Below are 16,913 nucleotides of genomic sequence, written 5' to 3' on the forward strand. Positions count from 1 at the left end.
CAAAAAAGTTTATTTCACTTGACAGAAAAAAAACCACAAGAGACTCAAGGAAATTAAAGAGATCTTCACTGCTGTGTTTGAATCATCTTTAATAATCCTTTGACACTTCTTCTGTCAGTGGCATTCTGGGCTCAACAAAACAGTCTGCAGGTTCTGTCACTCAGCACGCAGAGCTTCATGGTGTGCACTTGATTTATCCTCTGTGATGCTTGAAAAGCTTCAAAAGCAGGCACACGCTCAGAAAAGAGGATAAATCAAATACTCCGCTTGTAATTTTTGTGCTACAAAAATGTATTCAGCTGCAATTCTACTCAGGTCTGCTCCCTGGTTGAGTAAAGCCTCCACACATCACTCATCCCCAGTCAGACTGGAGCCTTTCAGGGGCGTCTTGTGGGAATGAGCCTTTTGAAATCCAAATTTATAATAAACCATTCTGTTCTGGAAAGGTATCATCCTTTCCTTGCATCCTTTCTTCTCTCTGTTCCCTCCAGCTCATCTGGCTTCCCACGCTGCTAAAAATAACATCTCACACTTATTTTAAGGATCTGTTTCAAATGTCCAAAACTGGGCCACATATGTGTTTTATAATAGGTTTCAAACAAAATTGTTTGAGCATAGCAGAAGATCAAAATGCATTTTACTGACTTCTTCACAATTGATTTCTTCACAAGAATTTAATATTTTGAACTATAAAGATACTATTAAGATTTATTATTATGTCAATTACATTAAAAAACATCTTAACAGAAACATTTTGACATCAAATATATTTTGCATGACGTCCAACCTGCATTGTCAACTTCTTGATCTGCAGTGGTAGCCGTAATGAAACATGAAGGGCAGAGAACTAACCAGAAAAAGCAGTAAGAAGATTAAAAAAAAGATCAAAGACCACAGTGCAGGAAGCGGATATGTAAAGTACAGTTCTTGTGTAGAAAGTTCATAAGAGAGCAGGCGAGCTGGACTCCCCACTGGAAACAGCTGCAGCCAAAGATCCATCAGATTGTGAAGAAACCCAAAACAGCTGGTCTACAAATGCAAGTGTCAAAGTGTCACAATCCAGAGATAGTAGAGAACGGAGTTACTAGTGCAAGCTGCAAACCTCTTATCAGGAAAAAAAATCAAAGGCATTTGACAAAGAAATGAACAAAAAATGATCCAGAAAGGATCTGAAGATAAACGTGATGAACGTTCCGCAAAGGTGAGGAAAAAGTGTGACAAAAAAATGGAAACCATTGCATCTCCTCCATTTTCACCAAGTATCTTGAGCGAAAGATTTGACAGCTGATAAATTAAAAGTTTTTCAGACCCGCACAATAAACTAAAATAATATTAAACAACAAAAGGGCTTGTTTAATAGAATGAATAGCCCCGGATGTGATAAAAGATTGTTTGTCTGTTTGTCACATTTATCACATCATCTTTAATCATAATAACCAATCACTTCTCCGGTAGGTCCAACCTTCACCCATTCACTGATGGTGTGAATGGGTGAATGAGGCAGTTGTGTAAAGCGCTTTGAGTGCTCAGAGTAGAAAAGCACTATATAAGAACCAGTCCATTTACCACAAGGTCCCTGTGTTGATTGGTGCGGGTTAGATTCCAGCATCTGAGTTGCAAAGCAGGTGGGATGGTGGTGGCTAACTATACTAGCAGCCATTAAAAATGCAACAATATAGTATTTTCACAAATTTACCTACCCAGGATGTCCCAAAGGTGCTCGATGGGATTCATATCAGCTGGTCTAATACTGTTAATGTTCAGACGCTTTGTTTTGCCGTATTTATTTGTATGTACTTGCTGCATTTTTAATGCCTCTTTGTATAGCTAATGCACTTCAACAAAAGACATAAAAAGCATTTTTTAAAAAGAAAAACAACAAAGCCACAGGGATGCCAGAGGAGGTGGAGACGGAGTAGTCCCCCGTTACTGCTGGAGTAGACACAGAGCATGAGATGATCACTGCCTACTCATAACACTATTATTCAGACGGATCATGAGAAATAGCCACAATGGTCCCTATCATATTTCATGACATTGACATTACTGTGAGCAGAGTAACAGTGGAGCATCTACTCGCACACACACAGCCTTGTGTTACTCGGGGCCGCAGGAGGCTTTCTATCAGCCTGTGTGTCTCAGTGGGCTCCTCCCCTCCCTGGGATCACCCAACACAGCTGAACCCTCACTACCACTTTTCAACACCTTCTAGCTGAATATATTTCTGTCTCCTTCTCTCTCGCGTCTCTGTTCATCCCGTCCCTTTGCTTCTTCTGCTCCCGGCCACCATCTGCCATCTCTGTGTGACATGTGGAGCCCCACCAGCCTGCCCTCAACAGCCGTCACTCAACATCCAACACTTGTTCCTCTCCTTTATCTTCTCTTTTTCTTTGCTTCATAACTTGTCCTTTCTGTTTTTCATTTCCTTATATTTATTTCCTTTTTTGTTGTTTCCTTGACATTTTCTTCCTGCATTTGACCATTTTAACCTTTCCTTTTTCTTTTTTTTACTTTCTTCTCTTTACTTTATTATATTTGTTTTCCTCTTCTTTTTCGTTTGCTTCCTTTAATTTTTCAGATGTTATCTTTTATTCACATTACTTTCCATTCTTTATTTGAATCTAATTTATTTTCTCTTTTTTCCTTTCCTTCCCTCTGCTTTAAATTCAGACATGAAAAACCTCTCTTGGGATTACTGCAGATTGTTTGTCACTTGCTCATCTCATTCAGCTTGTTGATGACAAACTATAAATAGAGTGATGCGGGGCTCAGGCGGCCCTCCACTTTTATATATTAACTTCGCATGGCCTATATAAGCTCTAATGAGGTTGGTTTACACAGTTTCTTCTTGTTGCTTCCCCCACTTTGAGAGCATCAGGGAGCAGATGTGGTGCAGAAAGACCAAACTGGCTTTGCTCTCGTATATTTGTCAGTCCCTGAGGACAACTGAATGACTTATCAGTAGCCAGATCTGCGCTTGTGTTCTTACTGGTGTTAGTTTATATCAGTTTGGGTTGAAGGTTTGGGATTTGGAAAAAATACAAAAAGATTTGGGATGAATCAGGAGCTGCTATAGTCATATTTGTCATCTTTATTCACGAGATAAAAGTGTAAATAAACCTAATGAAGTTCTTTCACAGCCAAACTTAATATTTACACACCAGAATCCAGTCATATAGGCAGGGAAACAACACAAAACTGTCTGGCATATTGTTTAGAGAACAAGTCCAAAGGAAAACAAAAAGTACTCCAAGTGAACTTCTTCTCTTTTTCCTGTGAGATGTAATTAATGTTGTTTACTCTGGAAGTGAGTCAACTTTTATCGCTGAATTCTTTCTACTAACTATGAATTTGTTTGAGTGTAATTAACAGCACATATCCTGAGTATACAGGATATTTTTTATTAATTTCATTTGGTAGGGCACTGATCTGGATGCTTCTGTTGTTACAATATAGCCTTCTGTGACATTAAAGATGTCACCTGATTCTATTAGCACAGCACTGTTGTATGTCATTGTTGTAAGGTAAAACTTTGTCACAGGCTGGACTGCAGACTGTGTGGAGGTTGTGATGTGGACCCAAAAGCAGACAACGCAAAGACTGAACGTAACAAAAAGCGAGCCTTTATTATGACTGATTCAAGACATAAACCAAACGAGAAAATAAACTAGGCAAGAGCTGATCATAAAACCTAAACTGGGAAAACTAAGACATGGAAATACTTGGATAACTTGAAGACATGGAAACACAAAGGACGGTTAACAGACAGCCTGAAAAAGGACCAATTACAACTCACACCATAAATCTTAAGAGGAAACACATGGGGAACACAGCTGAGGCGGAAAAACATAATGACACAGGACGAAGCTAAACTGAACACACTGAACACAGGACGCGACACTGTCAAAGTAAAACAGGAAACACTAAGACGGAGACAAGAATACGCGGCTTGACACGAGGCTGGGAGGAAGGAATGCACAAGGGTACCAAGAAAGACTGGGGAGACAAAGGGAGGAGACACAAAGAGTGAAATACAGAAAAATTAAGATGAGACATGAAAGGAGAGGGGAGGGGACAGGACAGGCTGGAAAAAACATACACAAAGACAGACAGAGGAGACATGGAATAAAACACAAGGAGGGAAACATGTAAACAGAAAAGGGGGATCAGGCACATCGACAAGAAAACAGAGAAACAGAAATAGAAGCAAAACCACGACTAAACTCAGTACTAAATAACAGAAAACTACAACACTTTAACCTCTGGATGTAATGCAGACTAAATCTTTATTAACGTTACTGCTTCTTTAACTTGATGCTGATCTTATTTTCATTGCCATTCAGTGTCTTTCCCATTACACACAAACTTTGTTTTCTTAGTTTGTGGACAGAACACAAGTCTGCTGATTGATTCAGTACCTTATAGTTTAACCTTTACTCCTGTCTCAGCATTTTAGACAGATTGTTCTTGACTGGCTCACAATATTTATGGTTAATATTATAAATTAAACACAAAAAAACTACAGCTGTGAAAATATGTATGTGAAAGTATTTCTGTAGGCTGTCTGAAAGTGCGAGTGTAACGTGTATAACAGCTGTCCTGTCACAATGTTCGTCTGTTTCAGGCGTAGGAAAATATGTATACGTCAAACTTTTTAATAATTATGCAATGCAAATTGTTTAAAGCAAACATTATTTAAACAGTCGGCAAAAGTTAACTAAGAATTTTGTCTAAATTCTAAATAATGGAGCTAAATTAAGTTTAAGCACAGTCAACTTTCTTTTGTTTATCTGCTTCAAATGTTAAAGTAATTTTAATGAAATTTAAATTTAAATGTATGTGTTAAAAAAACAAACCTATTTATTTAGAAGGTTATTATTTGGATGCACTCATTTCAGGTCCTTTTGTAAAACTAAAAGCTGTCCTTACACCAGTGAATGAATGCTGTGGTCTTTGTTATTGTCATTTATTTCTGTCTGTAACAGACGGATGCCCCATCCTACTACAACACTTGACACAATTTCACTGTACAGCTGCGTCTTTTACCTCAGCTGTTTTCTGGTTTAGAAAGTAGAATCACATAATCAACAGCTGCATGTTTTAACTATTAGGTAACTATTTGTATACAGTATGTCATTGTCACCACTGCATTTTCTCCCCCTTATTTGGCTCTGAATATCAGGGGCAGTCTTTGCAGAGATGCCCAGAGCACCTCCAGCTCATTCAGGGAGACTAGTTCCCAAACCAAACAAGAGGTATAATCTCTCCAGCATGTCAGGGGTCTGCTCTTTGGACTCTTCCTGGTAGGACATGCCCCTGAATGTCTCACCTGGGTGACGATGAGGGGGCACTCTTGTCAGATGCTCAGACCACATCAACTAGCTCCTTTCGATGTGGAGCAGGAACAGCTCTACCCTGAGCTCCTCCCAAATGACTGAACTCATCATCCTCTCGGATGAGGAGGAAGTTCATTTTCACTGCTTGCACCTAAGACCTCATGTGACCATAGTCATCAATAGCTGTCTGCCACACCACTGACACTCTACCGTTCCTGTCTGTCAGTTTCGGCTCCACTCTCACTTCACTCATGAACAAGACCCAGATAATCCTAAACTCCTCCATTTGGGCCATCAACTCCTCCCAGAGTGGGCAATCCAGCCTTTTTCAGCCACTCTGCAAATCATCCTAGTGCACGCTGGATGTCACCTCCTGATGAGGTCAGAAGAACCACATAGTCTGACAAGTCTGATCCTGCCAGAGACCATCTGCCACTTTGCTGCAACTGGACACGTATGAACAGAATCAGTGACAAAAAAAAAAACTCTCACAAAAAACAGGTCTGACGTACTGCCAGCAATGAAAACCAAGCTGTCACTATAGATGGACAAGGACCAAATGGCCCATAATAATTGGCTATTCATCTCAATTTAACCCTAACCCCTTCCTGAAGAAGTTGGCCGCAATCCCAGTCTATCAATTCAGAGACACTGTCCTCAGCCTCCAAGCGAAGTTACAGAGTGTTAAGTAAGACAGCCCTGCAACATCTAGGACCTTAAGCATAGTTTATGGTCCTGCAAATGTGTCCATCTAACATACATTCTTTGGAGATTTTGCTGTGTAGACATGCTCCCATGCAGTCTTCCAAAGTACTAAGTGCGTGTTGCTGGAAGCAGATAACTTGTGCATCTGCCAAATGCTACATTCAGGGGCATGTCCTACCAGGAAGAGTCCACAGGGCCTACTTGGTTGAAACAGCAGATTTCAACAGGAATGGGAGGAGGACAAAAGAAATTTCAAAGATCAACATATGCTGTTTTTAGACCAGCAACTGGTCCACAGGCTGGTTGTACCACATACTTTGCATGACTCAGATGCAGGCAGATGATCCATTCTCCGTCTGCCAGCAGGGTGAGTAATACTACCTCTGCTGGGCCACAAATTCCACTCCAAGGGACTCACGGTGAAGTTTTACTCCAGTCCTAAACTGGATAGGACTACTTTTTCATCTCGATGGCTCTCTTCACCACCAGTGTACATCTGAACCTTCTGATTCTGGGGTTAATAACATGACATCTTACAGCCACAGTTCTACACGCACTAGCTCAGGCTCCTTCCCACCAGAGAGGTGACATTCCATGTTCCTAAAGCCAGAGTTGTCAGCTAGGGACTGGAACACCAGCACCTCCTCTCCAAAGCCTTCAGTGCTATGATCGACTGTGCACCAAGTGCTAGTATCAAATGCCTAAAGCACCACCTGCGAGCGGTGAGCCCACAGAAGGGTGGGCTCACGTAATGCTTTGGCCTAAGGCCCAGCCACCAGGGCAGGCTCCAGACTGGCACCCCAGAATTATTCCAGGTAGGGTAGCCGTGTTTATTTGTGTGTTTTTATCATAGGGGTTTCTCTAAATTACTCTTAATCAGGCCCCTCACCCAGGACCAACCTGTCTAGACAGATCTTTCCAAGTGTAAATTGGCCCTGATGACCAATCTGACAGTTTGGTCCATTGCAACAATATTTTGGCCAAATTTCTAATCTAATTCAGGATGTGACAAGTGAGTGGAATTGTATGTATTCAGTCAAATATATAATAAAATGTATTAAGATTATAATGTTTGCTTGTTATTTTAATCATTTGGTCAACACACACAACAAGAGCTTGATGAAAAGGTACAGAACATGGTTTTTACAAATCTACAAACTTGGTCACATCAAGGAACTGAAGCACTAAAATTTCTTGAATTGTAGTCACTATGAAGATTTCTTCAGCCACATTTTTAAGTACTGCTGTGGCTTCATAGTGTAGTGGTTTTATACATTTAAACAAATCCCTTGGAGGTTGCAGGAGGAAGAGCATCCAGTGTAAAAATCAGCCAAATTAAATATGCAGACCTACCCACTGTGGAAAATCCTTGTGAATAGGGGAGCTTTTGTTTATTCTGGTTTGGACGAAGAGTACAGAACATTACTGACATGTTTAGTGTTAAAAAGCAGCTCAACTGTTAGAATATGTTCGTCCTAAGAGACGTTGTGTTAATGCAGCTACAGGTGAAAAAAGGTGTATTTTACATATGCTCATCTTACTGAAGAAATATTATGTATGTTAAAGCTGTATTTTATTATAGTTGGTACTGCTAAATGTGCTATATTAAAGGCCAAGTTGTATAAATGTATTGTCTGATTTTCTTGTCTAACCATTAAAAATAAATAATGAAAAAAACACAATTTTTATGCAGGAATTCAATCACTCATTTGATCTAAAGCAAACATACTAAACTGTTGTTAACATGAGTGAATATTTCTACTCAAAATAATTGAGATAAAATTACCACTTTAATCATTTTCACAAACATTAAGCGTACTAGAAAAAATATATCTGGATTTAGACGATTTTCTGTTGTACGTGTGGATAAAAATTCCAGCCCAGCTTTTCCATTGTACATGTAAGTTATACAATATTTTTACCAGTAAATATAATGTTGTTTTTATTGTCTTCAGCTATGGAGGAGCTGGATGGAGATGAGGTCAGAGTTTCCTCCAGGGGACGCTTTGCTGAGAGAGACATCGTCCAGGTGCACTGTATAAAATATATCCACTCTTATTTGGTGTTTATCAGTATAAAACTATGTAGAATTATTTTTTATCAACTGTCCAGGATACAGCCCGAATCAAAACTCAATCAAATTTATTTAACCTTCTTACCTGCAAAACATTCTAGTGATGTCAACAAATGTATAGATGTTTATGAGAAAAACACTCTTTGCATGTTTGATCTGTCTCGAGTAAACGCGTTTCTGATAAGTTTATGGTCTCATTCACCGGTTTTAAAGTCATATTGTATATACCATGATATTCATTTGTAAATTAAGGTCAGAAAGGAGGATGAGACTGGTGATGATCACTGGCAATTTGTTAGCCAACAATCTCAGCTTTTTCTTTCATTTATGCTCACAATCAGAGCTGTTTGCCTGAATATTAAAGACATTTCCTTTCACTGACATAAGAAAGATCCAAGACTAGAATATTATTATTCATTGTTCAATATGAGCATCATCGACTAGAATAGGATATAGAGTATAAATGGACTGGTTCTTATCTAGTACTTTTCTGCTTACCTGATGCATGAGAGAGTAACTTGAATGCACCAGACATGGGGTTAGTATCTTGCCCAATGATATTTGGCTTGCAGACCAACCTTCTGATAAGTAGATGACCTGCTGTGAGCTCTAACCACCCCCAGTGTAGGACAGGAAATAAGGAAAAACAGAATAGTTTTCCTTTGAGTGTGTTTCAGTTGAAGTGGAAAAAGCCTGTGAGGCATAAGTCGTCAATAACAACTATGATGACTTGCATCCTAGCTCCACACTATCAAAATATATGATTTTTGAAAACTGTTGAAAAAATGTTTATGTCTTGACAACTAGGGCAAAACCCCAACATTTTCAGATACATGAAAATTTACTTACAGTTTATGATTTACTGTGCACTGTGTGATTTTTGGCAGGTCATTTTTTGTGAATATTTCAATCTTAGAGCAAAAAAATGTTACCAACGATAATCTGAAGCCTCACAGTTTGAGCTTGATGTACTGTTATGTCAATACATCTGCAACATTAAAAGTAATAACTCCTCAACTGTATGAAAGCGTATTAGCAGCACCTTAGATGCTGAAGGAACCTACAAACACCAAATGAACTGAACAGTCACTTTTGCCTCCGATCCAGTTTGTTCCTTTCCGGGACTACATCGACCGGTCAGGGAACCAGGTCCTGAGCATGGCCCGACTGGCTAAGGATGTCCTGGCAGAGATCCCTGACCAGCTGCTGTCTTTCATGAAGAGTCGGGGGATTGAACCCCGCCCCCCCCTGCCCGTCACCTCCGACTCCCCCTCAGTGTCCACCACAACTGCAACCAATACGTCTACGACCAAGCACTGCAACCCTCACCCCTGAGAGAAGGACAGCAGGCAGAGTGGAGCAAGCTGTTTGGGCAAAGGGAAGTGTGTGTGTGCATGTGTGTGTGTAGGTGTGTTCCGGGGTTTTCAAGGTTATCTGACAGAAACCAAATCAGTAAACTGAACCTAAGAATTCCTTCTGAAAGCACTGACTATGAGGATTCCTCTGCAAGACATGTACAAGAAGCATAGAGAACAGATTTTTAAATCTTTTTTTATGGTTCTGATTTTTTGTCAACATCTATCACAAACACTCTCCAGGTATAACACACAATTCTGCACAGACACACGGGCTCCATTCAAATCTATTGTTTCCTTTGTGTGTTGTAATCCACTATGGACGTTTTATTGACTTTTCTTGCAAAGGTGGGAAGTCAAAAGATTCTACTACTGGTCTTGTTCACAGTCTGCCGTAATAGAATAATAAATGCTGTAGCAGCCATCTAAACTGATTTCTATCAGCTGTGAAGAAAGACAGCTCTGAGGGTGATATCCTGTCCTTATTTGCTTATTCTCAGGGTGTTTCAGTGGCTATTAAATCATGTCTTGGTTCTTGCAACTGAGGCCCAAGGAATACTGGCTCTTTTCTTAAAATTATATGCTGTCTATTACTGTAGAAAATGAAACTTTTGTTTTAGTTTAGCAAAGGCATGGAAATTGCTCTCCTTTTCAAAGACACTGTTAGAAGACAGGGCAAGTTTAAAGTTAAAATCCCCCATGGACATGAAGAGAGTTGCTTGTGAGCACCTCCTAAAAGGAGTAAACGTACAAGGGTATGAAACCAGCCATCCCCTGCTCCTCTGCACCTGCAGCCGCTGTACAATTTGAAAATATGGAAGGGCAGATCATTTCAGCCCTGGTTAAAAAGTCGAACATAGCCGTGTCTGTGAGCTCTGTCCCCAGTCTTCTTCTAAACTGTAAATCTCCTGGCTGTGGCTGTCATTTGGGATGAATCATGCATGAGGAAGGTGCCTCTGGTTCTGAAACTGTCTACAGCTTGTACCTATTTAAAATGAAAATGGTTTCCCATTGCAGATTTTACAGGCCAGAATACTTCAAATGTAGCAAAGAAAATGTGTGGGAAGAGTGGGAAACACCAAGAAGAAGAAGAAATCGAATGTGAGGTTTGGTACTTAGTGCTGCATTGTTCAGTTTGCAAACTTTATCTTCATCATGCATGCCGAATTCTTGTTTTTTTTTCTTCTCATACCCTGTATTTTTATTTTCCTTGCTTTTGTTGTGTGCATGAATGATTTAAGCAAAAGAGAGCAAGTGCTTGAACAGAAAACCTAAATCTTTCATTGGCAGTCCCAAAGAGCCCAACACACTGCAGCTTACAAGTACACAGACAAAACAAATGCAAGAATAAAGCAGGAAAAACCAGCTGCTGTGTGGCCAAGAAATAGGATAGAATGCAACAAACATATTAATCATTATTAAAATATTATTATTCGTCAATTCACTTTTCTCATGCCTTTTATGCTCCTGTCTCTGTAAGAGCCCTCTATCCCTGAAATTCAATCTTCTCACTGGCCATCCTCTGGAAAGTGACGGAAACCACCCAGTGCTCGAATTTTGTAGGTGTGATCACAGAAAGAAATCTGTGGTGAACTGATGTCAGCTCATTGCAAAAGAAACATTTCCAAATTCCTTCAAAACTTCGGGAACTGAACTCTGTTGTCTCGGTTAACCCCCCATGTAGCCACCACCATCAGTTTTTGAAGCCGGACCATATTTAGATAAGAGGGACAAGTTTTAACTTACCAGCTAATGCTAGCAAGCTAATGCTAGCTAGGTTGAGCAAGGTGCATCGATAACATGAATCAACAAAGACAGCACCGGTTTAGCAGTGACTCAAGCTCCCTGTAGATGACACACCTATTAACCAAATCAGCACCAACCCTAACTTTAAGTATTTTCAAAAGGTTGAATTAAAAAAAAAAAAAGATGTACTACCATAGCTTTTATGAGGGAATCCTATTCATTCAATCCTGTTTTTTTCTACTATACATGCTTTTTAATGGTGTAGAGACAGGCATTTGATTGTAAGCCCAACAAGGGACAATTGTTGAAAATTAGCAATAGCTATAAACTTATGTGCGTTACATCTGTTTCATGTTTTGTACTTGGACTATGTTAAACTGCACTGTCCCTTTTAAATAAATAGATTAACATTGGAGACAGTGAGGTTAGACTTGCTTTTGAAGCCAGCCTCAAGTGGCCATTCATGAAACTGCAGTTTTGGCACTTCAGTCCTGGCTTGATTTTGTTAACCCCATTGTTTCTGTTTCCGGTGTGTTTAGTTTGCAGTTCAAAGACAGGCTACACATGAATGTTGCTAGTAAAAAGGTGCACAGTGCTAGAATTACAAACAAATTGTTTGTTAGGACTTGTGTCCTGATACTCCAGCATATTGAAGGAAAGAGGATCTGCCACTGCATTAGAAACACTTGATCAAACTTGGTATATCACTAGCTAAGAAGTGGAGAGACGTAATGAGACAAGATGAGGTCAAATTAAATAAGATATAAGAGAAAAGTATTTGATTTTGTGAAGTGTGGGTTCTGTCCAGTAGCATATTTGTATTAGGATGTGTTTTTAATTATTACAATGGATTTCTGTATTTATTGTATATGTTGTAAAATGGCTCCATTTCATTGGTGTTTATTTTGTCCATTTTCATCTATATTCTAACATTTTAGCCTTCTGAGTTTTTTCAACGACAGTATTTTTGCTGTTAGGTGGGCTCTTTTTTTGATACCACTCCATAAAACAAATACTGTGAAGTTTCATCAATTTTCTTTTGTCTCTGACCTTTTTATGTAGGGTTAGCAACAGTTTTAGAATGTTCAACCTGGCTGTGTCGCGAAAACAGAAACAATAATAACAACAACGAATGGATTACATGATATTTATCTGGATTACTGAGTATTTGTCACATTGTATCAGAAGGGAAATGGACATGTGGCCTTATTTCTGTCATAATCCTGCAAGTAAGTGTGAGGGAGGACTCTATTTTTATATGACAACACCAGGAAATATGTTATTTTGCATGCTTATATGGCTGTTATGCTGCTAATGATTGTACTATCTGTATTCATATCTGAAAAAGATTTCAGGCAACATTCCTCTGTGTGTTTACTTGTGTACTGTGCAGAATCAATCCTTCTATTTCAGACTGCCAGCCTAATAATCCAGCACATAACAGATATATGAAAAGTAGGGTAGATTTGTATCGAACAACGTTTAAAACATGCATGTTTGTGTTATGACTATATGTAAACAAACCCAAAGTCACATAACCTGTTGGATATTTTTGTATGAAGCATGCTGAGCTTTCTACACAGTGTGTACAGGATGAGGTTATTATATACTGCTCACCAGTTCCATTTGTTATGTAGAAGCTGCGTGTAAATATGTTCAAGTGTTGTACAGAATATTTTGTGAAGTCTTCCTTCTTTCCATTTTTTCACTCTGTTCCAAATATTTCTTTTATTTTTGTTTCCACTTGTGTTGGTCAAAGTTTTTAATTTTGTCACTGTTTTCTAGCTTTTGCTTAAAAACCAAATAAAGATATTATTGAAGGCTGAACTGTAATCTTGTTCACTGTTTTACAGTAATTGCTGTGTTATACTTCACTTACATCGCCTTTGTTTGTTTGTATTTTTAACTCAAAGATAAATTAGACCAATATCTTTTTTAGCAATGATGAAAATTTTTTATTATTTATGTATTTGTAAAGGGGCCAAATTATTTCAAATTTATGTACATTTTATACTTATAATCTGCATATTGATATCTATTTTCAAATTATTAAACTTTATGTAACTATATTTTTGATTAGCCTCTTTTAGTTATCAGCTGAAGACAGAAGAAAAGTAAAGGGGGAGGTGTATTTGGAGTCAGTGAGACAGAAAAAAGGGCGGGAGTTTGGAGATGAGAGTAGTGACTTTAAAAAGTAAAGACTATGACTAGTAAAGGGAGAGAGCTGGGTGATATGAAGGAGAGAAGGAAGACAGATATATTGTGTGTGCGGGAGAAGGGAAGTAGAGCCAGGGGCATTGGACGTGGATTCAAACTCTATTACTACAGTGCAGATAGTAAATGAAATGGAGAACGGGGAATCTTGAAGGAGTGCTATGGAGTTGAAGAGAATGTCAGACAGGATCATGAACTTGAAGCTGGAAACTAATGGGCGGATGTCAGAAATTATCTAGGAAATCATGAAATCATGAAGAAGAAGTGAGTGAATGCAGTGGCAAGGATTAAATGGAGGAAGTGAAGAAGGAAGAATGCTTTGCAGAGTTTAGTGGTGAGTTAAAACAGGCTCAGGAAGGTAGGGAAGAATATTCAGATGACTGGGAAAGTACAGCTAAAGTGGTGAGAGAAACTGCCCAAAAGCTGGCACGTGTTTCCTCAGAGCATAAGAAAGAGGACAAAGAGATGGTGGTGATGCATCATTTGCTAGGCAGAGAGATGAAGTTAGAAAGGATGTGCAGCAGGTTAGAGTGATTAAGCATGGAGACAGAAATATAATAAGAGTGTGCTGAGAATATGGGAGGAGTGCCTTGATGAGTTGATGAATAGAGAAATTGAGAGAGAAGAGGACAAATGTCAGACAGTTAGTGAATTAGGAAGTGCAGAGGATTAGTAACGAAGATTAGAGTGGAAGGGTGCCGATGATATACCTGTGGAGGAATGAAGAAGGCAGTGGACTTTAAGCTATGGAAAAGAGTTTTTGAAGCTGAATGTGAAGAAGACAAGTTACAGTCAGTGAGCAGCACTATGGCAAGAGTGAAAGGGAACGTTTACAAGACAGTAGTGAGACCGGCTATGTGTGGTTTGGAGATGGTGAAGCTGGAGGAAGCAGCACTGAGGATGCTAAGATTTTCAGTGGGAGTGACCAGACCAAGAGTATAGAGAAGGACGGCTCAGGTAGAGTGTTTTGGAATGGTAAATGGTAAATGGCCTGTATTTGTATAGCGCTTTACTTAGTCCCTATGGACCCCAAAGCGCTTTACACATTCAGTCATCCACCCATTCACACACACATTCACACACTGGTGATGGCAGCTACATTGTAGCCACAGCCAGCCTGGGGCGCACTGACAGAGGCAAGGCTGCCGGACACTGGCACCACCGGGCCCTCTGACCACCACCAACTGGTCAGAGGGCACCAACTTTGGAGTCATAGTTAGCGAGGCAGGCTCAGATCATCTGGACTTGTGCAAAGAAGAGATAGTGGATATGGAAGAAATAAGAACACAGAGTGGATTTAGGGATGGAGGACACGCAGACAGTTGGTGTGACAGATTAGGATGCTGGGTATAGGGTGAGATGGAGACAAATGATCCACTGTGGCGAACATTAAAGGGAGCAGCTGAAAGAAGAGGAAAAAGATAGCAGTGACTTAACATGCTGTTTTATTTGTACTGTTCATGTGTTTTTTAAAGGGAAAATAAACATTATTAGCCCACTGGATGATTCTCAAATCTTGTCCCTTGATCAGAGTCTACATTACGTTTTAAACTAACATATTAAATGTGGGTTCTCTCCAGGTAGTCCGGCTTCCTCCCACAGTCCAAAGACGTGCAGTTACTGAGGTTAGGTTAAATGGTGATTCTAAATTACCCATAGGTATAAATATGAGTGAGAATGGTTGTCTGTCTCTCTGTATTAGCTCTGCAACAGACTGGTGATCTGTCCAGTGTGTACCCCTCTTCTCACCCAATGATAGCTGGGATAAGCTCTAACCCCGAGCTAGGGTTGCCAAATTTTAATTATCAAATAAGAGACACTCTGGTGTGCCAGAAGCACAATCCACAACCAGCTGGGTAGTGTAAATATGCACTATGTGACGGTGCAGATAACGGTCAATATACGTGACATTTAAGGTAGAATAAGGAACCAATTGAGTACATTCAGTGTTAAAAGAGAAGCTGTGAAGGTCTGAGATCAGCAGCTCTCTGAAAAACCAACTGAGGTAGTGTTTATGCTCCTATATAGTGAAACTGTTATATGGATGATTAATCCCTTTGATTGTTTGTCTTTAAAAAGCTGCAACTTTCACATCATGTGGTACTTTAGACTTTGTACTTTTTTCATAAGTTAATTTTGGAGTTTCTACAAACAGTAAACATACAGGATGATTTGTCTGTTGTCACTGGGCGGTGCTGAGGTCTGAGGGCAGCTTCTGTAATAACAACGAGAACAGAATCATCACAAAACATGAAATATATATATCTGAATATAATATCTGAAAGTAAGTTCTGCTCTTACATTTTTTTTTCAGTTCTACAGTTCTGCCAACAGCTGCTTATTTTAAGAAAAGACAAAAAAATAGACTAGCAACTTTATCCAGTATAATATTTACCTTTGAGTTATTGGTGCTTTTTAAATGTATTTAAATACAGTTTGAAACAGTCGGTGTGGTTTTGGAGCGTGGACCTCCTCTAAGCATCCCTGATCTATCTGCCATTGCAGAACAGACATATGCAAACTTCTCCATGATCGCAGCTGCCAGTCAAAGCGGTCATGATGACGTTATACCCCAATTTAGAATAGAATAGAATAGAATAGAATAGAAAACTTTATTTGTCAATTTCTTCAAATGTACTTGCCATACAAAGGAATTGAAATTACGTTTCACACTGTCCCATGCGTAGACATTGACAACAATAAAGTGCAGATGCACAACAAAAAAACAGCCCTAACAATAAGGTAATATTGAATAGGGACCTAAAAATAAATAAAATAAAGTGTTCCAACAGTGTTCTCTGGAAAATAGTATACTAGTCTACTATATAATAATATAAATAATGCTAAAAGAAATACTAAAAATATGTAGCAGCAGGTGTGTGCAATTGCAATGCAGAGGTAGTTGTTTCCAGTCAGGAATGTTTTCCAGTTCTTGGTTCAGAGAGTGTTTTCTTGTTGGAGAGTGTGGGGGGGTGGGAGGGGTAGAGTCCAGTCTGTCTTCCTATACTTCTGCCAATCTGGTGATTCTGCTGGCTAGGAGCCGGGAGGGAAGAGAGTTCAGCAGTCTCACAGCCTGGTGGATGAAGCTGTTGGTGAGCCTGGTAGTGCGGGAGCGGAGACTTCTGTATCTCTTTCCAGAGGGCAGGAGGCTGAACAGACAGTGCGCGGGGTGGGTTGCATCGTTGACAATTGTGATGGCTTTGCGGGTGAGGCGAGTGGTGTAGATGTCTTGCAGGGAGGGGAGTGGTACACCAACTATCCTCTCAGCTGTTCTCACAATGCGTTGTAGAGCTTTCCTGTTATAGTCAGTGCAGCTACCGCCCCACACAGTGATGCAGCTGGAGAGGATACTTTCAATAGTTCCTCTGTAGAATGTGGTCAGGATGGGTGGTGGAGCACTTGCCCGCTTGAGTTTGCGCAGGAAGTAGAGGCGCTGTTGTGCTTTCTTGGCCAGTGATGCTGTGTTGGTTGTCCAGGAGAGGT

General features: G+C 39.7%; 1 protein-coding gene across 2 annotated transcripts in view; it reads left to right on the forward strand.

Annotated features, from left to right (window-relative positions):
* The window catches only part of LOC146386388 (copine-9-like), a 252,328-nt gene extending 239,285 nt beyond the window's left edge, over positions 1–13,043 (forward strand). For both annotated transcript variants that reach the window (XM_084927401.1, XM_084927403.1), the window contains 2 exons: positions 7,997–8,070; positions 9,223–13,043. In XM_084927401.1, coding sequence (XP_084783527.1) covers positions 7,997–8,070; positions 9,223–9,450 — 302 coding nt within the window. In that variant the 3' untranslated portion in view covers positions 9,451–13,043. The remainder of the gene's footprint in view (positions 1–7,996; positions 8,071–9,222) is intronic.
* The last annotated feature ends 3,870 nt before the right edge of the window (positions 13,044–16,913 follow it).

This window comes from Perissodus microlepis, chromosome 5, assembly GCF_051167445.1.
Source record: "Perissodus microlepis isolate ML-2025 ecotype Zambia chromosome 5, ASM5116744v1, whole genome shotgun sequence".
Lineage (NCBI taxonomy): Eukaryota > Metazoa > Chordata > Actinopteri > Cichliformes > Cichlidae > Perissodus > Perissodus microlepis.